This window comes from Adiantum capillus-veneris, chromosome 21 (genome assembly GCF_014529385.1).
Source record: "Adiantum capillus-veneris isolate H3 chromosome 21, ASM1452938v2, whole genome shotgun sequence".
NCBI classification, from domain to species: Eukaryota; Viridiplantae; Streptophyta; class Polypodiopsida; order Polypodiales; family Pteridaceae; genus Adiantum; species Adiantum capillus-veneris.
Genome location: NC_140951.1, coordinates 136,906,135 through 136,930,998, shown reverse-complemented (window position 1 = coordinate 136,930,998; position 24,864 = coordinate 136,906,135). Strand labels below are relative to the sequence as shown.

The window sequence follows — 24,864 nt, the reverse complement described above, 5'->3', positions numbered from 1 at the left end:
GATTCTTTACTTGATAAACTTTACTTGACCTTACAACACATAGAAACTTCAGGAATAAACTGGTGATTGGAATTAACACTTCAAACAAAGCACGGCGTAGGAGCTAGAGTGCTTCCAAGCAGACAACGACACCTGTAGGCCCCAAAGACTGGCGCCCCTTTTGGTATTTCTTTTTTCTTATAAAACTTGGGAGAAACCTGTAAACTTCTACATGCTGTCCCACTTTTATCGGGCTGAAATTCCCCTACTCTAACCCAATTTTGGCAGCATAACCACAATAGAAGTCTCCACGGGCAAAATCCCAAGGAAATAGTGACTTTCTACGCTCTTTAGAGCACTTTACAAAACTTGGCGAGAAATTACCCTAGCTTCCCCGAAGCTCTTGGGACCTGTAAGCATCAAAACTTGCCAAAACCCTAAACCTGCAAAAAATTACAGCAAGCTGGAATTCTCTGTTTTGTGCTCCGATTCAAGCACCAATCACTTTTGTAGGTAGCCCTCGAGCTCCCTTACGTGTAGGGTCACTTGCCCTTTGAACTATACAAGATTCTTCGTGGGAAATCTCTCTAAATTGTTCTGTACACCCCCCCCCCCCCCCCCCCCCCCCCCCCCCAAGGCTCCCCTCTCTATTGCTAGAGAGGTATTTGCTTTAGATTGCACAAATCTAGTACAATGGTTCTAGACACTGAGATGCTTGACGATGCTTGTGAAGGATGCTTGGTACTGCGAGGTGAAGGGTTGAATGCGGAGGCCAAAACACTGAAATGTTGATGACGAGGGTGGGATCTCTGTGAGGTGAAGGGTTGAATGCAGAGGCAAAAACGCTGGAATGTTGATGACGAGAGTGGCTGAGAATGCTGCTGTATGATGCTGAAAACGCTGGCTAGATGGTTGCCAAAACGCTGCGTACTGCTTGAAGAGAGAGCCTTGTGCTGCAGGTGTCGGATGTCCCTTGTCCAGTTCGTATGCGGTGAATGCATATGCTTGGTTGCTAAATGCTTATGCTAGGGTACTAATGGCTTGTCAATCAGAGGGTATGCAACTACTCTTAAGTACTTGGACATGCACGTCTTGCGTACAGGCTCACAAGGGTGCCAGAATGCTTCCTAGGCTGACCTAAACACTAGAAGTAGGAGTTACAGCTTGTCCACATGCACATAGGGTTAGATGTGCACGTGACATCTCCCCCTTTTCAAAGTGAGGTACTGGTACCGAGCTATATGGCATTCGTATAGTCCACCACCAACTCTTCGTCGATCCACTCTACTGCGTGGGTCCCGCGATACTTGAACTTCAAGGTCTGCAATGCTTGTATAGGCTACGTCGAACGCGATGCATAATAATCTGCTTTGGCTCTATGTCTTCAACTTCGTCTACGATCTTGGGTTTATCTTCTTCAAGAATCTCCTTTGGGGGATTTCCCTGAAACCACTTCAAACACAATATCATACACATCTGTTACTTGTCAAAAAAGACTGTGTCATGAGGACGTGGCAATTGCTAATTACTGTCTTAGTTGTTGGTTTCTTTCCGATGATTTTTATTTAATTTTTGGGGACCCTCTTTTTGAAGTTGCAAATGGCTAGACATTGTATGGCCAGTGTGAAATGGTCGACGGTCGAGAGTTTCATCCGCAATCGGGAAGGGTAGGCCGCCACGAGATGGTCGGGCTAGTCGGCACTCGAATCCGAGCAGTAAAAGGGTGTTTAGGCTAAGTTCAAAGTCATTTAGGTCCCCTCGCTACACTTATAAGTTGGGGGATACTAGGAAAATCAACTCAAAGAGGTATAGTGGACACATGGCAACACCAGAAGCTGCAGGAGACTTTACACTGCCATCGGGCTAGTCGGCACTCGAATCCGAGCAGTAAAAGGGTGTTTAGGCTAAGTTCAAAGTCATTTAGGTCCCCTCGCTACACTTATAAGTTGGGGGATACTAGGAAAATCAACTCAAAGAGGTATAGTGGACACATGGCAACACCAGAAGCTGCAGGAGACTTTACACTGCCACCTCAGCCAAAAATTGGTGCAAAAATCAACTTGGGTCTCTCTCTCTCTCTCTCTCTCTCTCTTCTCTCTCTCACACACACACACACACACACACACACACACACACACACCACATTGTGACTTACAGTGAGTGTGTGAGTAGTTGGTGCAGGTGTTGAAGCTTTAATGGAAAGCTTGTTCTCCCTTACACTATGTAGCACAATGATTTTGCTCTTGCGCACCTCTCTCCCCTTTTGAATATAGAATCGTGATGCCCCGCTCGAGGGCTATTCATCTATATGTACAGTTACGTGGGTTTATGCGCGTATACCGATGCAAGAGCCTCTTGTCCAGGTATTGGATTAGCTAATTGCTAATCCCCCGTAGGTACAAGTGAATTTGGAGAGAGGTACTTGCAAATATTTCTTCCACATATTTCTCCTAGCATAGCAACGTGCAAACACTGCCTAATCCGTCATATCAAGGGGATACGAGCAGTGAAAAACAACTAACACCTCTTTCATGAAAATAGGCAAAGGCCTTCCAACACCTTCTTAGTGTCTCAAGGGTATCAAGAACATCCTCCTTGTCAAAGTCCGACAAATGATTAAGAATGTGCTTACATATTCACCTAGCGAAGTGTTTTTAAACTTCAACAAATGTTCTCAATCTACATCCTTCGATGCATCATATTGACTTGCAACGTACAAGAACATAGGAGCCGTGTGCGATGATGCTGGTTCTATAACATGCTTATTAATAGTATTTTCATTATGTTTACTACGTTTACTCTGTGTGTGTGTGTGTGTGTGTGTGTGTGCAGGACAGGAGGCTATGTTCTGTGTACTAAAGAGACCTTTGGAGATGCTCAATGGCCTACCACTCAGAGGAAGTACAAAAGTAAGAGAACAATGTGGGGGCTATCTGAACATCAAGGTGGCCTATATCATGAATGCAAAAATGAACCACTCGGGAGGTGCATAATAGCATGTGATGTGACCATGGCCCAAATTGAAAAGAAGTGAAGATCTCGCCCATGTGTGAAGGAAGGAGCATCTACGTTGCTCCGTTACCTTGGAGGAGCTTGTTGAAGTTTCTCGATAACTGCGAAGAGTAAGTAGCAACCTAGTCCAAATGGTTGTCAAAGTGAATGTGAGCACAACAAGCCGTCCACATGGTCCAAAGCGTAATACTGTAGATCGCAGTAAAAATTGTATTTCGTTGGTAGAAGTCCAATTGGTGACGTGCATCTAGAATCATCTGTAGAGTGCCTTGTCTACATCTTCAGAAAGCAAGCATGAAGATTGGATTTGTCGGCAAGCCCCGAAAAAAGGGGTGTGACTCTGAAAAATTTCTAAAGCCATGCAACCCCACACCACGAACCCATCGTGTATGCCCACTCTAATCAACAAACAACAAATTGCCCTCCACACTCATTGATCATATGGACAAACCAGAAAATAGTGCCTCAAAGACTTGCGCTATAAAGTACACCTCTGAGAAGTCGGATCATGACCAGTGACTGCAGCCCAAGTGCCAAAAGGCAATCTTGCATGCGTTATCATCCACATGGAATAACATGTCTTGCGGCTAATCATGAGGGTCCAGGCGCATGAGCAAAATTGTCTTTGGAAAGTAGGGTAGATGTACTGATCTTGCCAGACCTCTAACTGACGTGGACGGTGAGGTGGGTGTCGCTCGCGGGATAAGCGTCCTCCCAAGAGAGATAGTGTACCTGAAAAAGGAAAGAGGGGCCCCATGTGCTTGCAAAAAAGACCACTACCACTCAGCAGGATCCCAGTCCAACTCAACTAGGGGCTTTCCCTGCCATATCCATAATCTTCAAAGTGGTGCCTCCTTAGTTTTGAAAATAGGGTAACAAAATTGCACCTCTTGAAAGAGTGTACCACCCTAGCAGGTTGCCAATCAAATTCCAATTGCTGATCAAGCGGTACCTCACCTTGAAATTCTAGTATGATGTGATGGCCATGATGGCCACTCTTTGCAATGCTAAACATCAGAGTCCCGTGCTGTGCAACAATGGGATACCTTGAGTGACGGTCGAAAAACACCCACAAACCTTGATGAGAAGGTAAAATAGTCTCGTCTCCCAAGGGCCAATGTAGCCATGCCAATTAGCAAGAATAACCTCATTTATCTCTCATACGGGCAGTAACCCCTCTGCGAATGCCGTAGATAGCACCAACGACCTGTGAACTAACCAAGGAAGTATATGACCAACGGCTTAAAGAACTTGCCGGACCATCATCCCATCTAGCCCAATCAATGTGAGTCCTTTCTCCTAGCTGACACCCTTTTCAGTCTGTCACGTATGCATTCCAAACAAGTGGTTGCCTCGTTGCGTCTTCTGCACAAGAAGGTGGGTGTCGAATCAAAACAAGGTGCAAATCCTTCCAAATCTGCAACAAGTAGCACATAAATGGTGACAAATGAGATGCATCCAAAGGAGCATTTGTAAAGATGAATCTAATGATTGGGCGTAAAGCTCCGACACTATCCATAGACCCAAACAGAGGAGAGGCACGTGACAAAGCATCTGTGTCAATAAATCCATTTGAACCACTCCACCGAAACTTGGTCCACTTACATAAAATCACACGCATCAATCACGCACACTCATTTCTTTGACACACTCATCCCATTCTCACTGGTGGGTTGGTAATTCGAAGGTTTGATTTGGAGTTGGGATGCTGTTTGGGGAGGGGGGGTTGGGGATTGAAAGGTATTGTCTGTGCAGTGCTTTTGCTCTGTTTAGGGGAGTTCCTTCTAGCCCAATGGCTTCTTCTTTTAGCATTGACGACAATATAAGTCGCAAGATATGAGATGTCATTTAAACTCTCTCAACGGTTAGTGATTGGAGGACTCATTGGTTGTTCATGCAACAAGAACAAAATCAGGGAGTGGTTAACTATTGCATTGACAGCGAAGGATCTAGGTTGTGTGGAGAACGTGATTCTCCTTGGGCGAGGTACCTTCATTGCTAATCTCTCATTGGAGGAGCTTGCCTCAACCTTGTGTCACAGACTTGGGCACCTCAAGTTGGAAATCTGGCATGACACACGAGAGAATCACTTAAAATACTTAAGAACTTTATCACACTTTAAAATTAGAGTCGACACGACCCGACGTAGTTCCGTGCCCAGAGATATTGGCCCCAAAATCTGGCGCCCCTTTCAATATTTCTTTTTATATTAATGCTCGAGCAAAGTGCAACTTTCGCAGGACCTCTGCTCTCAGACTCTGCGTCCAGATGCTTTGCAGAGTGAGGCCCCAAGGGTCTATTTTATTCTTACAAGGGATGCCCCAATAGCAAAGCCCCAAAAGCAATTAAACTCAAAAGCAATCAATCCCAAAGAGCATCTGGTCTAAAATCTATCCCCTAAAGCAATCAACGTAGTTTGAGAAAATCCGTACTGCTAGCCAGGTGGCACCTGTCAACGCAAATCGCGGGTCTACCGTACATCCTACCACGTCAGCATATTAGCGCAATTTCCAGGATCGTACAACTGTCCACGTCATCCATGCTCGGTGTGGGTGGTCATGCCACGTCATTGGTTTGTGACATACCCCCCTCCTGAAAGAATTGTAATTGCCCTTGATTACGCTTGCAAAATTAGACATAAGCCATAAACCAATTTTGTAGACATTGACTCTAAGTACCGAGCACTAGACGACCCAAATCCAGCACTTGTAGAAAGACGACAGTCACATCACATTCAAATGACATTGAGATCATATCACATAGAATCCATTCTGATCTAGGACCATGATTCTTGGCAATGTATTTAGCAATCGTATCTAGATCCACACCAGACCTCACTGATGTTGGATTAACTAATCCTTATTGCGATCATGTCCATAGATTTCTCGAGATAGAAATGTTGTAGTCATTTCGTCAATCATTCCATGTACACTCAAACACAATCATATGTGAGTAATCATTTCAAGGAATTCCAATCCATCAATCAAACACTGAGTTCATATTGAACAGAGTGTTTCAATCATTTGATTCTAGTCATCTTTTCACTGTGTGGCCATCTCATCCCTTGTAAACTCTTGATGCACTCACGACAGTTTCATTGAATCATTCATCAGTCATCATCATGATTCAAAATTCATGATTCTTATCGTGATCGGGTTCATTTTAGACCTGTCATTGCTCCCAATTGGTTATCATTCATTCTCGATTTCACCTGTTATGTGCTCTCAAATAGCAAGATCTTCTAGAAAACATTAATTCCATATATAAATCAGATTCATTTGGGGAATTTCCATTTCAAACTTGCACCTACATGTGTATTGCCCTTTCCAAAGAGACTTCACCACGGTCACGTCTTGCCACTGTGGACCCTTCTTGCGGCCCATCTCTCACAAATTGCTCTACTTGGGAGCCGTGAGTTGGAGCTTACGTCTCACACCACACAGGTGGCGACAATGGATAGCGCACGGCTAAGGCAAGCTAGGGAGGTTCATCGTTCATCCTTTCTGAGTCTATGGCGTGACCCATGGAGCCTTGACCCTCAAGTCCAATGCATATAGAGGCTCAAGTATTTGCAGGTTTGTTGGTGTGTTGTAGGCTCGTATCATAGAATACAAAAAATCGTCCATGATGGCGCTCGCTCAAAACCCTCAAAAGTGGACAATTTTAAAGGCATCGTACGGAGACATACGAAACCGTACGGTATGGATTCTATGGCTCAGACTTTGGCATTACTTTTAGAAACATCTTCGACAATAAAAGGAATCACCTAACTTGAGAAGTTGAGAACCTAAATATGACAATTTTGAACGGAAGAAGAGGCAAAAGGAATTCAAGGATGGGGTCAAAGCATCGGATTTGACACTTCTTATGGACATAAAGATACCCATCGAGTTCTCTTTTATTCAATAGTTTGATAATGCCTTTCAGAGGGGTAATTTCTCAAAAACCTCAAAGGTTCGAAGGTAGCTTCCCATCTCAAAGGGAATGCTCAGACATGGTGGTCCGTGCTTTTATTGCATGGTAGGATGCCAGGAACTTCGGTAAAAAGCTAGAAGTTGTTCTATGATGTCCGCTAAGGAAAATGCAGATTATTACAAGCAAGGCAAGTGCTTTGGGTATGGAGAGATTGAGTACATATTGGCAAAGTGTCCAAAGAAGGAAGAGACGAACAAAGAAAAACTAGAATCATCAAGAGCGGCTAAGGAGCGAGCAAATAAAGGAGAACCAAGGCCAGACTCATTCCAGATTTCATGGGGACGCTTGAGAGTCAATCTTATCCCAACACTGAGCTTTGTAGGACGTGGGACAAGGTGTAGGACTACGAAGTGCTTATCTTCTTTGACAAAGGAGCCAAGGCTAACTTTATTTCCATAGAGATGGGGGCTCGGCAAGGGATTAAGCTTGAAGACATAGGGCCACAAATGGATGCAGTTCAAGGGCATGAAGTCGCTTAACGCTCGTCATTGGGAAGGCGCAACTCCAATGTTAAGGGCACTTAGGACATGAGAGGACTTCAACATCATGCCTTTGGAAGGGTGTGATGTTTTGTTAGAGATGTTGTGGCACACGATGAACAAAGTGGTCATAGACTATGGGACAAAGAAAATCCACTTGAAGAATAGCAAGGGTCGGGAAATATTGATTGATGTAAGTTGATAGGGGAATCTGTACCCCTTGTATCATCTTTGGCCATTTCTAAATTAATGAAATCAAGTCGTTTTGTTTGCTCAATCTTATTTAATAATGTGGATGACAACAAGGATTCTAATTTGTCGAGGTCAAGAGTCAGAGTGATAAAGTTTTATGCAAGCTCAAGCCAATTGTTTTTTTTGAAGCTTTACTTGGCAAATTACCACCTAAAAGCCCAAAGGATCACACCATAGATTTGATTCTTGGTAGTGGTCTTTCAAATTGACAACCTTACAGAGTGAGCCGAGCTCAATGGGAAGAGATAATGAGCCATGTACAAGACCTTTTGGAGAGAGGATTGATCCAACATTGTACATTACCTTTTCGTTCCCTAGTTTTGCTAGTTTAGAAGAAAGACGAATCCTAGAGAATGTACATTGATTACAACTCTCAACAAGATCACCAATAAGAACAGGTTTCCAATACCTAGGATCGATGATATACTTGATAGATTTCACGGTTCTACTTGCTTTAGGAGAATTGATCTTAAGAGTGACTATCATCAAATCAAGATTGCTCTTAGAGACGTATGCAAGACCGCGTTCAGGACGTCCTTTGGATTATATGAGTATTTTGCTCTTGCAATGTTCAACAAGATGATGGATCGGATCTTTTGAGAGTATTGCCAGTTTGTGGGAATGCTCTTTGATGACATCATTATTTTTTCTTGATTTTAGACCAAACATAGACATCATTTGTTGAAAGTATTTCAAGCTTTGAGAGAGCACAGATTGGTTATAAATGGCAAGAAAAGTGACTTTTTTCTTTCAGAGATTGTTATATGCAACGGAAGTGATAAATGGTGAATGCTCAGGATGAGTGCTCAATGCATGCTCACGGTCCTTTTTACTAAATGAGAGAGTTCCTTTTACTTCATGAGAGATGTGCAAAGACTAGAGATAGTAGAGAGAATGATACTGTGTGTAAGACCCAGGAGTTGTGTAATGAAGATTCTCCGCTCAATTTCTTGTTATATAGCCCTTGGCCATTGAATAGAATCTCCCTATCCGCCTTGCAGCCGGCCCTTGGCCTGAGTCCTACTCGCTTGGGTTTGCCCTTGGCATGACATTACTCTCCCCTTGGAGAAGCGTTTTCGTCCTCGAAAACACAAGTGGTAATATCTTCGTAAGAACACTGATTTTTTTGTTTATTAGGGTCTCATACGTGGGCCAGTTGTCCTTATGACCGATAATTGGTGCAGTGAGGAGGCTCAATGAAACTAATAGCAACATCTTGATTTTCAACATTGTCGTCCTTTTGCAACCACTTGTATCTAACCAGTTTTGAGACTTTCTGAAGATATTGGAAAATGCAAGAAAACCGTGGTGCAACTTTCCATGAAGTTGTGAGCCAGATTTCCAACTCGCGTGAGTGTCTTGAAAGGCTCATAACTACTAAGGGATAGAATAGGGAGTGTCCCCATGTCAGACTTCTGAACATTTTGGAACACACAGAACTACATGTTCACCCCTAATGAAGGTTAGATGCCAACATACTTTGTCAACACACCTATTAAGTCCTTGACTTATGAAACTATTGAAACGGTATCCAACCCCACCACAACAGGTGTTCAAATTTGAAAACCTAACTTAAGCAAATTCTAGAATAGGGAGAGAGTTGTCCATTCAGAAAGCTTTGTGCTAATGTATGTGCTTAGCAGATCCTTTAGCAAAGAATGCGTATAAGCTGCCCATCCAACGCGGGATGAATAGCAATAGTAAGAGTGAGGTACTTTTTTCCAACCACTTACAGACAATCTTCCACGACTGACGATAAATTATGACTCAACCATTGAGTATCTAGCCATATACTTGATATGGAATGAAGACAACCAACTAAGCTGAAAGCGGGTTGGAGTGGAGTTTAGACCAACCAACCACAGACACCCGTACTCAACCATTATCTTGTATGGCAGGGTGTAAACACATACTAAATCTGCAAGAGAGATTACACTGACAGTGCTAAAGGGTGCAGAAAGAATAAAGTCCATGAATTTGCATTCTGCTCCGAATAAATCTGTGTTAAACACTAGGGCCCATAACACCTAGTGTGCATGCATTTAACACAAACAGAACCGAACCGCAATTCCATGACTAGACTTTCCACGGGACGTACATGAAAGCCTTGCAACATAAGTTGGGCCATAACAAAATGTAAAAGCTCAGTCACACCTAGGTACCAACCATGAGACATTCTCATGAACGTAGCATACTTGGCTATATGTAGTAACGATCGTCGGTTAAGGTGGTTTCATAGCACTTGTAATCACAACAAGTCTGTACTTAGTATCTGACAATTTTTGGCCATTGAAATTGTTCCTGATACGGCGTGCTTCTAATGATCTAATAAACGGATGCGACCAACACATAGGGACTTCGTCTCGACACATCATTAGGAATTAGGCGCCAGTGTCAGTCCCAGAGACTCATATTCGCCACATGTGGAATATGTCTCAAGTAAGGATGGCAGAGAAAGTGACATCCGTCAACACAAATTGTGCTTGTGTGTGGAGGTAACTATGAATACTCCGCGACGCGAGTGAGAGGGACCCTCATTATCATTGCTCCACACTGGTTAAACCGAATTCCATGTGACAACATGTGCCAAACAAAACCGTACCATGTAGGTCTGTAATTGTTTCAACAAGATTCAAACCCATTATGGTATCTTGATGAACAGGGAAACGAGAAAATAACAATATTTTCTCAAAATGCTATGTTCGTCTATGACCTTGTCACTTGGCTAAAGAGCAAGCTGGATGAAAGCCTTCTAGCTCAAACATCCCGGTTACATAACGCAAACAAACTTAATTGGAAAGGAAGATAAATCCAAAAAACATGTACTTACCACGAGGTGGAAATTACTTGATACTTACCCGAAAGTCAAGTACAATGCTCAACCTGTAAGCGTACCATAGCAAAATTTCTTTGACCTGCTAATCACTAAAATTAGAGATTAGTGAAGATAAAAAAAATGAACTTGTAACTCTGGGTGTTGCCTTGGCAATCCAACCCTTGGGTATATCTGATCAAACCAATCCCCTTGGTGCAAAACAAAGCGTGAAGGTGTCCAAAAATGACCATCAACATTTATTGTGTGATTTAATAATCACATATGTGGTCATACCACAAAACTGTACTCCTATATACACGCCTAGTGCTATAGAGAAAACGAGAGATTTACGTAGGGCAGAACCCCTAGCTCTTATGGACAGCCATGTTGTTGGAAATGCTTGCCACATCTATACGCCGTGCTATAGATCAGCCTATGCGAGTGTGAGTTTATCAAAACTCAACTCAGTCGTCGCACCAAAACATGTAGTGCTTACAAAATACCCATATGTAATGACAAGACTCTTGCTTGGCATTTAACATCGATGTGGAGTCCACGGGGTAGATCTGTTCAAGCTGGAGAACAATCACCCAAGGAATGCCAACAATTGGGTCTTACCCGAGATCTGACAATGACCTTAGCCAGCGTGTGTGACTCCTAGCCCTTTGGCAACTAGTGTTCAGTCGACAAACCGATGAAGACTAACTTGGATGGCGTCTTGCCCAAGTTCTAGCTGAGAGTTAGAGCACCTTGGCTCAGGCTGACTCACAAGCAAAACATGTTCATTATTCCTTGAAGAAATAAGAAAGAGAGAGAAGGAGAGCATGTGGGGTTGAGGAACTTTCTTTATACTAGTATGACGTTTAGTTGGTGCCCATGCTCGTGTGCATCTTATGCCTAGCCTACAGCTTATCCTGTAAGCATGCAACAATCTACCTTGATGATGCTCTCATCGAGAGAGGTAACCGAAATCATATCGGGACAGTCCTAATGTGTAGGGGGCGAGGAGAAGTTAAATATGGTACTTTGCCTATGAAGTAAGGCCTAAATTTAGGTTCCTTTTAGTGTTGGTATGCGATGACAATAACCAAAAAGAAAATTATGGGAAACAATTCATAATCAATATTGTCCTTGACAGAGTGACTATGTGAGAGCAGAAGCGTACTGTATACCACCTGGGTAGCATGCCTTGCATACAAAAGTGGAAGCCCTTGGCTACCGTGACAACCGTAAACGTAAAAGTCAACACCATAAGAACCTTGCACCGGCTAGACTGATATCCTGATTAATGTAGGTGCCCCAAACTTGGTTGCCACTGCTCTTGACGCCAAGTCAATCATAGCACGAATTAGAAGCCTTGCTTCACGTGAAATTGGCCAAGCATTTGGCTTTGTACAAGAAACAATACTGTCCAAAGTAAATGCGAAACGTAAAATTGTGTGACACGTGTATCACATACACCCTAAGTCAGTGATCTTCTATGCCCCTCATAATGTTTTCGATTGATCGTACAAGCTGAGATTATGTAATTGGTCTTACCAAAAATTACTATACCAGAAAAGAAATTGGGACATAACACTACCCAATTCAAAAAACGTACAATACTCTGAAAATCCACATTCAAGTATGAGAAAATGTCTGAGCATAACATGTGCAAAAGACATATAACTATTGTGCTCTGCACCAAAACTGGAGTTTATGTCGGATCACAAACTCATGCATCATGCTTACGTTGTTGTACATGTGGACACTTTGCTCGTTGAAAGTCGGATTGTGATAGTTGCTTCCTGACCACGTTAGTCATGACCAGATCTGTATCTACAATCATTTCTCTTGTTCTTGTTGGACCTTTGGTCATAATTGGTGGGCAGACGACCCCTTGGGTTGCCGGTAAGTCACAAGCTGATTTTGGTAACATATTGTAAATTAATCGTGTGAGATTTTCCACTTGCGTAGCCAATATTTAGACCCGTACGGCTAGTTTGCGAAATCGGGCATCAAAAGTTTGCGAGTCCTTTCGAGTGACAAACTTCCTGGCATCCGGCAAGTTACTATTACCTCCAGAATATCAAACACGCTCTGAGGAGGAGGAGGTGTAGATATTCGCGGAGAGAGAGATAGACTGCGTCGGTTTGCATCATCCGTCCCTGTTGCCACGTGGGTACCCTCCGTGAGAGTATTCGGCCACGCAGCATCCACAAGTGGAGCAGACTCCAGGTATTCGAAGTCAAACATGTGTTGATCATCAATTTCCGCATTCACGGCGAAAACGTGTTGTGCAAACAAAAGAGAAAACAATACCTTGGAGTGTAGAAATGCTTATAGCCGTATCGAATGTAGAAACTCAAAGCAGAAGCCGGTAATTAGCCGTGCTAATTCCGCCTGCGGTCGTAAAGAAGGTGAATTCCAAGCTGCAGTAAAATTCGTGAAGAGTTGAAATCGTCGAGGAACTTCAAATCGCCAATGAAATTGAAGGTGTCGGGAAATTCGAGCTTCCCAAATAACTTGCTTGCATCGTATGCAGTCCGACAATTTGCAAGTCGTCGAATGTAGACTTGATGAGCGATCGTAAAAACGTTCGTCGGCAAATTTTGATCCACATTTTTTGGTTTTCAGAACCTGTGGAGCTCCGAAAAATAGCCAAAATCTGCATGTGCCGCTCGTTTCGGCCCTTTGGAGTGCGGGAACGAGCAGAAACTCGAGGTCGAGCGCCGACCAAGGCAAACCGCAAGACTGGCTCCTTAGTTGGTCCAAAGGGGTTGGCCAAGTGGGGATGGCCAAACCCCTTAGGGTAAATATTTTTTTTAAAAAATATGACGAAATCTGCTTTGCAACGAGGCCGCCTGGGCCTTGCAAGAGAAAGAAGATGACACTCGCTAAGACCCGAATCTGAGGGCGCTACAGTAATGTGACTTGCCAAGCTCCCCAGGGCGCTCCAATCAAGCCCAAAAACGCACGGTTCTGTAGAAGTTGGTGATGGGCCGATGGCTGAAAAATATTGAAGATGCTTGTGTTGTTGGTACTTGTACTGCGGGTACTGGATGTTTGGAGAGGTGACCCCTAGGGTCTCCTACATAGGTGCAAAAGTCTGGGTAGAGAAGTGATAGATTTAGTCCCCACGACTTTATAAAATGATGCTAATATGCCACTTATTTATAAGTTCGTGAACTACTAGTAAGAGGTGCTTTGTATGCAGTTATTACCTAGGCTTGGTACTAATGGTGCTCTATGGGAACACTCTGCAGTGCCTACACCTAGCAGACATTGGTTGTGATCGTTTGCAATCTTAGGGTATGCTGCTACTCTAAAGTGTGTGGACATGTATCATGCATACAAGCTCACAAGGGTGCCAGAACATTTCCTAGGTTGTCCTAAATCCTAGAAATAAGAGCCACAACTTGTCTACATGCACAGAGGGTTAGATGTGCACGTGTTAGAGATACACTTTTTGAGATACATTGTCTCCACAGAGGGTGTTAGTATGGATGTGGTTGCAATATGAGATTGGCCAACTTTTCGGAATGTGCATGATGTAAGGAGCTTTCTAGGATTATGCTCTTACTACAGACAATTTATTTTATAATTTTGCGAAGATTGCTTCAACGTTGCATACCTTGACTCAGATAGGGACTCCTTTAAGGTGGGGACCTTCACAACTTTTGAGAGATTTAAGCACAAGTTGAGTACAGGGCCAGTGTTGAAGTTATCAAATTTGCAGAAGTCTTTTGAGGTCTACAGTGATGCTTGTGGAAGCAATCTAGGAGCCGTCTTTGTTACCATATACATGTGGTAGTGATGTGTATAAACACACTTCGGACCGCCGAGGCATTTTTTTCCTCTTTAGGAGGTTTTTTCCCCGTGCATTGTATATATGCTCATCATCCTAGGGCTATCTATCTTTCCATTGTACACGAAGTAATTCACTCTCTGTTGTGTGCCTTGAGCTTCCTTCGTCTTCTCCAAGTTGTTTGTTTTCTTGCAACCTTAATTCCAACAGTTGGTTCAGAGCAGGTTGCGTCCTCCTCGGCTTAGTCGCCAGCAGCTCCAGCACACGTCTGCTCACTTTCTCTTATTTTTGTAAGCTTTGGCAAGTGTTCGCAAGTCGACAAAAATATTGGGCAAGCTCGAAGAGCTTAGTCTGCTCAGATTTTTGATTTGGGATCATTTTGGTCTCCGTTTCTCTTACAGACAGTATTGCGCATGCTATTTCGTCACTTTGTGCAAAATTTCCGTCAGTACCATTTCTTGTATAACAGATTCCTTATAGTCTTCTACGGTTTGTGCTATATCGCACGTGTTGTTCCCGCTTCATTTCTCCTCTTTTCGAGTAGTTTTCACATTAGGTGAAGGCATTCGCCATGGTCGATAACACAAATGTGTTCAAGATGTTTGCTGTCGAGGACAGATTGGATGGGGAGAATTACCCTATGTGGGCTTTACATGATGCAACATGTTCTTGTGTTAAAGGGTGTCTGGAATATTGTGTAGGGCATTGATGTACGTCCTGGTTTTGAGGATGTAGGCGATGTTGAGGATATTACAGGTCTTGCTGCTGTTAGAGTTGTTTTGCCTACGACAGAACAAGCTCGTTGGGATGTAAAAGATGCGCAGGCTCATGCATTGCTTGCTTTGTGTGTGAAGCGCACTATTACTTCTCACATTCGTTCAACGAAATCTGCAAAACAGGCTTGGGATATTTTGACTTGTCTTCATGCAAGTCGCAATGAGGCTAAAATTGCATTGCTACGTAAAGAGATGGAGTCGAAGATTATGCATGAGGAAGATGATATGGACACTTTCCTTGTTGGTGTTAAGGATATCAAGGAGCAACTTATTTATGCAGGTGAAGTCATTTCACATAGCTTCCTTGTGCAGACTGCTCTTGATGCCTTACCAAATTCTTACCAGATTTTTGTTAGTACTTGGAGACTTATGACCAAGGAAATCCTGAAGTTGTAAAGTTTGATGTATTATGCACATTGCTGTTCCAAGAGTCGCTTTCCAGAAAAAACAGGACTAGATAGTGTGGAGTTGAACAGGCTTTTATTGCTGCTCAAAGAAAAGGTTGTAACAACCATGCAGCCACTTCTTATGGTTCTTCTGTGAGTGGAAAATCACTTGTTCTTAATGCTTCTGCTGGCAGCAATTCATTTAGAAATTTTGGTGATAAGGGCAAAAAGAAGATGCATTTCGATTATTGTAAAGCTAATGATCAGTTGATCAAGCAGTATCCTAAGTTAAAGGCCAAAGAGGCTAAGAACAAAGAGGGTGGTTTCACTGTAAATGCTGGTTCCACTACAAATGTAACTATTGTTGATTCTTCTGTGAAAGGAGACTGTGGTGCTGGTATTGATGCAGAATGGGCTTTTAGTGCAAAGTGTATTTATAATCCCGTTGTCCATGATGCATGGATGTCAGTTGCTGCAGATTCACATGTGTGGTATTTTGACAGTGGTGCTACAAAGCTCATTACTTCACATCGTGATTTATTTACCTCTCTCGATTCTGTTCTTCATGGGAATTCAGTCACTTGTGTCAACAATGCCTCTTATCTTGGTTCAGGGAGTTGGAAAGATTGTGCTTACTGCTGCAAATGACAGTTTTTTCACACTTGTTAATGCACTTAATGTACCTGGGATCAAGAAGAATCTTTTGTCTGTATCTGCACTTGTTAGACTTGGTCTTGTAGTCAAATTTGTGGATGACAGATGTATTGTACATGATCTCAATTTTGGTGATGAAATTGTTGCATCTGGCATTTTATGCCGTGGGCTGTATAAGCTCACTTTGTATGACAAGTGTAGGTAAAATTTTGCAAATGTAGTTATGGATTCAAAGGCTATTTTAGATGCAAAACTTTGGCATGCACGTTTTGGTTATCTGAATATTGTCAGTTTACTGCGTTTGTAGAAATCTGATATGGTTGCTTCTTTGCCACCTTTGGAAGCACCTATCAAACATGTTTGTGAAGGTTGTATTTTGGGTAAGATGCAGTGTTCAAAGTTTTCAAAGAATGGTTCAGTTAGGGCCACATGCAGGTTGCAGCTTGTGCATAGTGATGTTTGTGGATCCATGCAAACTCCGTCCTTGGGGAATTACGTTTACTTCGTGGCTATCATTGATGATTTCTCCAGGCATGCATATGTGTATCCGCTTAAAGAGAAGTCCGAAATTTTTATGTGTTTCAAACAATTTCTGTCTATGGTTGAAAACATCTCGAAATGTACTATTGGCACCCTCCGTTTCGATCGAGGGGGGAGTATATGTCTCATGAATTTAATGTATTTCTGGCTAGTCGTGGGATAAAACACCAATGTACAGTGCCTTACATGTCTCAGCAAAATGGTGTTGTTGAGAGGAAACAGGTCACTTACGAAAATGGCACGATGTATAGTCAAAAGTCAAGCTTTGCCGCATTTGTTTTGTCCATCGTGTGTGTCACTTATGTACTTAACAAACAAGTGTCCTATGAAAGCTTTGCAGTCTATTACTCCATTTGAAGCATTGCATGATAGAAAGCCTTCTATTGAGCACATACGTGTTTTTGGCTGTTTGACATATGCTTTGGTGCCACAAATACAGTGCATAAAATTGGATGATAAGGTTGTCAAGTGTATTTTTGTTGGTTTTAGTGTTGAAAGCAAAGGTTATATGTTGTATCATCCACAAACAAAGCGTATCTTGGTCTCACGAGATGTTGTGTTTGTGGAAGATTTTATTCAATCCTTGTTGTTATGTCAGCTCACAGTAATGTCAGCTCACAGGACATTTATGACACTTTTTTGCCTCTTTTCAGTGGTTGAAGTTTGAATGTAAATTCCAATGAGGCAAATGTACAGCCTATGGGGTTTTTTGAAAATGTTACAGATCAGCTATTACTGATGCAGATGTACATGTACTTGATGAGGAAAGGGCAGAAAATGAGCAAGCTAGAGGTATGTCAAAGTGGCTGGTGCATACACTGCGTGACAGTAAATTGGATGCACCTTTATCTAGTCGTACTCATTCAAGCTCTCGCCATGCATCTCATACATCAGATTGTTATGATTTGGCTGTGTCTAGCTTACTTGATGTTGAGGAACCTTTGTCTTTTGATGAAGCACAGAATTCAAAGAATTGGATGACTGCCATGCAATCAGAATATGATGCACTTATAGAAAATGACACATAGACTTTATGTGATTTGCCTCCTGGCAAAAAGGCATTGGTATGAAGTGGGTTTACAAGTTGAAACGCAAGCCGGATGGTGAGATTGATCGTATAAGGCTCGACTTGTTGCAAAGGGTTATGCACAGCAAAAAGGCATGGATTATGAAGAGACTTTTGCTCCCACTTGTCGTATGACTACTGTGCGTTTTCTATGTGCATTGGTAGCTCATTTTGGTTAGGATGTACATCAATCAGACGTTGTTACTGCTTTCTTAGATGGTGACATATTTGAGGAAGTTTATGTAACGCAGCCTCGCGGTTTTGTCAAGAAAGGACAATAGGAAAAAGTTTGCAAATGTAACAAAGCTTTGTATGGGTTGGATATCTCCTCGTGCTTGGTATGAGAAGGCTGATACTCATTTGGTCAAATGAGGCTTTCGTAACAGTCCAACAGAAAGCACATTCTATGTAAAGCGTGAGGGTGATGTACTTTCATTGTGGTTCTTTATGTAGATGATTTGCTGATCACTGGACCAAATAAGAGACATATTGCTGAATTTAAGATTGATTTGTATGTTTTTTAAGATGAAATATTTGGGGCTGTTGCATCATTACTTGGGTATACAATTTAAGCAGGGTGATGGTGGTATTGCCTTGTCAGAAAATTTACATAGAGACATTGCTATGTAAGATGGACTTGAGGATTGCAAACCTATTGCCACTCCCATGGAAATAGGTTTGAAATTGAGTCTTCATGATGTTGGTGATCCTGCAGATGTCACTCTTTAGCAAACTGCTGTTGGATGCCTCATTTATGTATGCAACACGAGGTCGGATATTCAGTTTGCACTATCACAGGTCATCATATTTATGCATAGCTTAGGGTCTAAGCATTGATTTTCCGCTACTTGAGTGGCACTTCACATCTTGGCTTGTTTTATCTCAAGGGGGGATCATTGCCGCTAGACTTACATGCTTTTTTGAACTCAGATTGGGCTGGTTGTTTTGACACTAGAGTGTCCACAATTGGTTTTTGTTTCATGCTTGGTAGCTCATGGATATCATGGTTGAGCAAGAAGCAACCTACTGTGGCCACTTTCAGTTGTGAGGCTAAGTACAAGGCAATCTTCACAGCTACGGTTGAGTTTGTATGGCTCAAACGCCTTATGGTTGATTTGGGTGTTGGACAGGACACTGCCAACACTATCTTTGACAGTCAGAGCGTATTGGCAATTGCGAGGAACCCAGTTTTTCATGGTCGCACAAAGCACATCGAGGTGCATTACCACTATGTCAGGGAGAGGCTCTCAGCAAGAGAGATCAGCTTGGCTTATGTGCCAACACTGGACAACCTTGCAGATCTTTTCACAGAGGCATTGTCTCGTGAGAAGTTCGAAGCTTTCCGCAAAGCTTTGGGCTTACTCCCCTTTGTGGATTGATCATGTCCTCAGGGCATGGCACTTCCCTTTACTCTATGTGCAGCTCTCGTTCACCGCATCACTCCAGGGGGGATTTGTTACCATATACATGTGGTAGTGATGTGTGTGAACACACTTAGGACCGCCGAGGCATTTTTTCCCTCTTTAGGAGGTTTTTTCCCCGTGCATTGTATATACGCCTTGAGTTTCCTTCGTCTTCTCCAAGCTGTGTGTGTTTTCGTGCAACCCTAATTCCAACAGTCTTAATGCAGGATGGCCATGTTATAGCATACAAAAAAGGATGTTGTCTAAGCAAGAGAGGGTTGCACAAATTTATGAGAAGGAGCTCTTAGTAGTGATACACGCTTTGACTCAGTGAAGGCATTACTTGCTCGGTGCAAATATTTTTAGTGTACATGGATCATGAGAGTTTGAGATACTTGTCCCAGAATAAGCTTTCTAAGAAGCATATGAGATGGGCAAACATTTTGTCGTAGTTCTATTTCGAGATAGTCTACCTGAAGGGAAAGAAGAACGTTGGGGCCAACGCATTGTCTCGCAAGCAACAGATTTTCGTTGTCACTACATTGTGACTTTGATGAGATGTGGGAGCAATATGCTCTACCCGTTCACACTTCAACGGAGAAGGCACGATTTGAGATTGTTGAGGGTGGAAAGAAGGTTCCTCCTTTTTAGTGCAAAGTCAAGATTTTCTAGGAAGATCATTTGGTTGACGATTTGGAGACTGCGTGTGCAAAGGTTAAGGAGGCTTGGTAAAGGTCTCAAGAACGACACAAGAAGGCACCAAACAAGCATCTCTATGACCTGAGGGTAAGGAGAAGCTTTTTCCAAAGCTAAGGATGCGATAGTGAGAGCCCTTCAAGATTTTTGAGAAGATCAATGACGTATCCTTTCAGATGGAGTTACCAGATACTTGTAGGATTCACAATGTGTTTCATGTGAGTCTATTGAGTCCTCTCCAGGGTGAAGGCAAGAGGATAGGGAGCGTGAGGAGCAACCAGAGGTTGAAAAAACAGATGAGATTCTCTTATCTGAACAGTTCCTAGCACACAAGGAAAGGAAAGTGAAGGAATAAGCTGGTTCGTAGATATTTGGTCAAGTTCAGGAACTGCCCAACTCTTGATCCAAATTGGATGGAAAGGAATTGGCAAGTACTTGTTAGTTATTAGAGCTATACCTTGAGGCCTTTGGTTTAACATCGACTATTCAAGAGGGCACGTCGAATGAGCAGATTGAATCTGGTGTAGTGCGTGTTGCACGAGAGGTGAGCCACTCCACTCCTTTTTCTAAGATTATCCACAAGGGGATAGAGTCAACTAGCTTCTCTTTGAGGTTTTGGAGGTGTTGGCTGGTTGACAACAATTTGTCTATTGACTTCATAATATGTACATAAACAATTGCCATAAGTTGTGGGCTTGTGGTTGAAATTCCTAAAGAATTGAATGAAACATGTACTCTTTCAATAGTTGTTTTTGTTTGAGTATGTGTTAATGATGAAATGATTGCAACATTTTATCTTGTTGATATGAATCTGGAGTGACAACATTTAATGCATCAAGACATCTAAAAATGATTGATGCGGTTTGGACGTGATGGCTAAATAAGTCACAATGATCATGGTTCATGTCTACTATCCCAACAAGTATAGTGATATGAAGTGATTGTCAAGGTTTAGTGACTGGTGTCTCTGTGCTAGTGCATGGTTTGAAGTTGTCAAATGCATGAAAGCAAAGAGTCAGTGTCTATTGAGCTATTTTGTATCCTTTGTTTGGTTTGTAGGCGTAATCGAGGGCGATTACTCTTCTTTTAAAAGGGGGGGGAGGGGGGCGGTGTATGTCACAAATTTGATTACGTGGCATACTAGCTGGTGCATAATTGAGAGGACTCACCAAAACTGATGGCCCGCTGATTTTCTGCCGACTGCTGATGTGGCTGGATTTCCATAAATCGTGGCGCGTTTTAAGTTGATGACATGGCAGTTTCGTATGGGAGCAGCAGGGCCTATTTTACCAAAGCTTTTGAGGGGGCCCTGTGTTTGGCACCCTCACTTTTTTAACAGTACCCATTCAAATGTGCCTTGGGGGAATCTCTGGCAGATCAGTGTGTGGGCACACAGAGCATAGGATTCCCCCATGACATTTATACTCTGTTCTTATCAATACAAAAAGAAGTACTGAAAGGGGTGCCAGACTTTGGGGCCAGTGCATCTGGAAGCGAACTTGGCGGCCTCGTGTCTTGGCGACTTTGAGTTTTGAAGTTCAAGTGATAAAGTTTCTGTACTGTTCGTGTATTTTGCTAAGGATTTACCATCTTAAGCCGGTCACAAGAACGGTGGAGTGTGGGAGGTGAGGACTTATGCAATGTTCCTTCTCCTCTCCATGGTGCTGCCAGGAAGAGACGGCATGCCATAGCCACCGATGGGAGTTCCCCTTCTCCCTCCTCAGGGCTGCCCTAAACAGGGTTTGCAAAATGAAAAGCATGTGATGTTTCCCTAGCCTCTGCAAGCTGCCCCCTTCTTGAAAAAGCTGCTTCACACAAGCCCCTGCTTCAAACACGGCCCTCTGAGAAAAAACTTGAAAGGCAAAACTTAGTAAACGGTCACGCGCTGCAACTTCATAAGATCGTTCTTATAAAGGCCTTCCATAGCAGCCAGGGATGTTATGGACGCTTCTTTGGTACCGACTATTTTCACTTTCTCTATTGCCTTGGGGTATGAGCTGTGGAGTTCTCTTCCACTCAGACTTGCAGAGCTGCCTTGACCAAAGCGGATTGCACCCCTAGTGCAGAAACTGATAGGAAGGGCCCTTGGTGCTGCTGGCCCTCAGTCCTGTACTCTACACATTGCTCCTTTGCACTCATATACAGAAATTGTCTATTATGAAAGGTCCCAACAATTGCCCATGGTCTGTTAGACAGTGTGTGAGTTTTATGATGGGTTAAATCTGCCATGCTCTAAAATTATTCTGTTTGAAATGCAGAGGCTCACATGGATCTCTTTCCCAACGATCGTTCAGCTTCCAATCCAGTGCTCCTTCAGAACAAAACTTATTCCCTTTTCAATTGAAGGATACAAGCTTGGGAGAAGCATCGAACACCCATTCTCTGCAGAAGCCCTTTTTAGGCAGATTGCTGAAGATGAATTCGCAGGATTGGCCTTATGGACTTCTTGGTGCTCTTGGTGCAATTACTGCTGGTGCTGAAACTCCGTTATTTGCTTTTGCAATAACTCAATGTCTTGTAGCCTTTTACTCACCAGACGAAGACTATATGAAGAATGAAATTAGCAAAATTGCTTTGATCTTTTGTGGGACAGGGGTTGTGACTATCTTCATCTATTGGGGTGAGCATTATTTTTTTGGAATTGTTGGGGAACGGCTCACCATGCGGGTGAGAGAGATGATGTTCTCAGGTATGTAGGGGTCTAGCTTTGTGGCCGCTTTTTCTGTTTGTTTCTAGGCTCTTCAATATTCCCTCAAACTAACATCTCTGTTGGTTTTCCCCAGCAATTCTCAGAAATGAAATTGGTTGGTTTGACAAAAACAATAGTAACCTTTTGGCAGCGCGCCTTTCATCTGATGGCACCTTGGTGAAGGCAGCAATAGCTGACCGAATATCAACATTGCTTCAAAACCTTGGTTTAGTTCTCACAGCTTTCATTATTGCATTTTGGCTGGAGTGGCGGATTGCTCTGGTCATTGTAGCCACCTATCCAGCTCTCATTGCATCACACATTAGTGAGGTTAGTTGGAAATTTCTATAAAAACTGTGCTACAGCTTCTGTAGCATGCAAATAATGATTGCTATTTTGGGTCTTTTCTGTTTCAACAGAATCTGTTCTTAAAAGGATTTGGTGGTGACCTAAGTGGAGCCTACGCAAGAGCCAATATGGTGGCAGGGGAAGCTGTGGGCAATATTCGCACAATTGTAGCCTTTTGTGCAGAGGAAAAGGTAGTAGAGCTCTTTAATAGAGAACTGGCAACGCCTCAAAAACAAGCTCTTCTCCGAGGGCAAATAGCAGGCATTGGCTATGGTGTTGCTCAGTTTTTAATGTACAGTGCTTATGGTTTGGGGTTGTGGTATTCATCCACTTTGATAGCGAAAGGAGAGGTGAACTTTGGGGCAGTCATGAAATGCTTCATGGTGCTTATTATTACTGCTCTTGGGATTGCAGAGACACTTGCCTTGGCTCCCGATATAGTTAAAGGGTCTCATGCTCTGAGTTCTGTGTTTGAAATCTTGGATCGAGAAACGGAGATCAATCCAGACGATCCAGAAGGTGAGGATGTGAAAGAGATCCGAGGTGCAATAGAGCTAAAACACGTTGATTTTAGTTATCCGTCAAGGCCGGGTATCGTGATATTTAAAGACTTCAACCTGAAGGTCCATCCAGGACGCAGTATTGCACTGGTTGGAGCGAGCGGTTCTGGGAAAAGCACGGTGGTTGGCTTGATAGCACGTTTCTACGATCCTCTAGTAGGTCAAGTGTTGATAGATGGCAAAGACATAAGGAGACTGAATTTGAAATCATTGAGGCAGCACACGGGTCTCGTTCAGCAAGAACCAGCTTTGTTCTCTACCTCTATCTATGAAAACATACGTTACGGCAAGGAAAACGCAACAGAGGGCGAGATTATAGAGGCAGCTAAGGCGGCAAATGCCCACGATTATGTGTGTGCATTGATGAATGGGTATGAGACAGAAGTTGGTGAACGAGGGGTCCAATTATCAGGTGGTCAGAAGCAGAGGATTGCTATAGCACGGGCGGTGTTAAGAGATCCAGCCATTTTACTTCTAGACGAAGCGACCAGTGCTTTGGACGCAGAATCAGAAAAATTAGTTCAAGAGGCTCTAGATAGGCTGATGATGCGCCGCACCACCGTTCTCGTTGCACATCGTTTGTCCACGATAAAGAATGCAAACAAGATTGCAGTCTTACAAGATGGTATTATTGTCGAGCAAGGCACTCATTCAGAACTTATGGCCAAATCTGGTGCCTATTTTGAATTAGTCAGCCTCCAACAGAACAGCAACTAATTTTTTTTTCCTTTCCTTCGCTGATTAATGCAATTTGTAAGCATTTTTTCCACCCCCCCGTAAGTCTTCCGCTAAATTGTACATTTGAAAACATTCTTTCCCTAATGAGTGGGTGGCTTTTTCTTGAAATTCAAATAACGGGGAAGCCAGAGTTTGTGTTGCCCTGACAGGGTTCTTATCTACAAATTTTAATGGTGTTAGAAATGAACAAGTTGTTACTCTGAGTCTGACAGAGAGAGACAAATGGACATCAATGTGAAGGAAGCCATTGCAGTTGAATTCTGTCTAGAGTCATTTTATACTAAATAGGGTTGAAGGGTTTGCTAAATTGCTATCGTGTTCAGGTTAGCATTAGCATCCAAAAACTGAATGATTGCAGGTTCCAGAGTTTGATTGAGCATATGTCCTAAGTTTTTGGCTCTTTACATTCAGGCTACTCAAACTGCTATTCTAAGTTGACCTTTTGAGTGGGGAATTGAAGGGCTTCCTTATGACCAGCAGAACATCCTTCTATATAAAAGATTGAGAGTATGCAGCTTCTATGTGTTGCTTGTGGGGTAAAGTAGGCTGTGTTTGTGCCCATGTCACGCGTGTATTGCTCTGCATAAACATGATGCTTATGTAGACAAAGCCACCTTTTCATGCTTACAGACATTGAATGTTGAATCTGAAGTCGTATTAAGCATATCAACATCTTCAAAAGGCCAATGTGGCCTAGGAGACCAAAACA

General features: G+C 42.8%; 1 protein-coding gene across 2 annotated transcripts in view; it reads left to right on the top strand.

Moving 5' to 3' along the window:
• Positions 1-24,298, top strand: part of LOC147431791 (ABC transporter B family member 2-like) — an 82,153-nt gene extending 57,855 nt beyond the window's left edge. For both annotated transcript variants that reach the window (XM_086494277.1, XM_086494278.1), the window contains exons 9-11: positions 22,079-22,509; positions 22,604-22,839; positions 22,929-24,298. In XM_086494277.1, the coding sequence (XP_086350403.1) occupies positions 22,079-22,509; positions 22,604-22,839; positions 22,929-24,134 (1,873 nt within the window). In that variant the 3' untranslated portion in view covers positions 24,135-24,298. The remainder of the gene's footprint in view (positions 1-22,078; positions 22,510-22,603; positions 22,840-22,928) is intronic.
• The last annotated feature ends 566 nt before the right edge of the window (positions 24,299-24,864 follow it).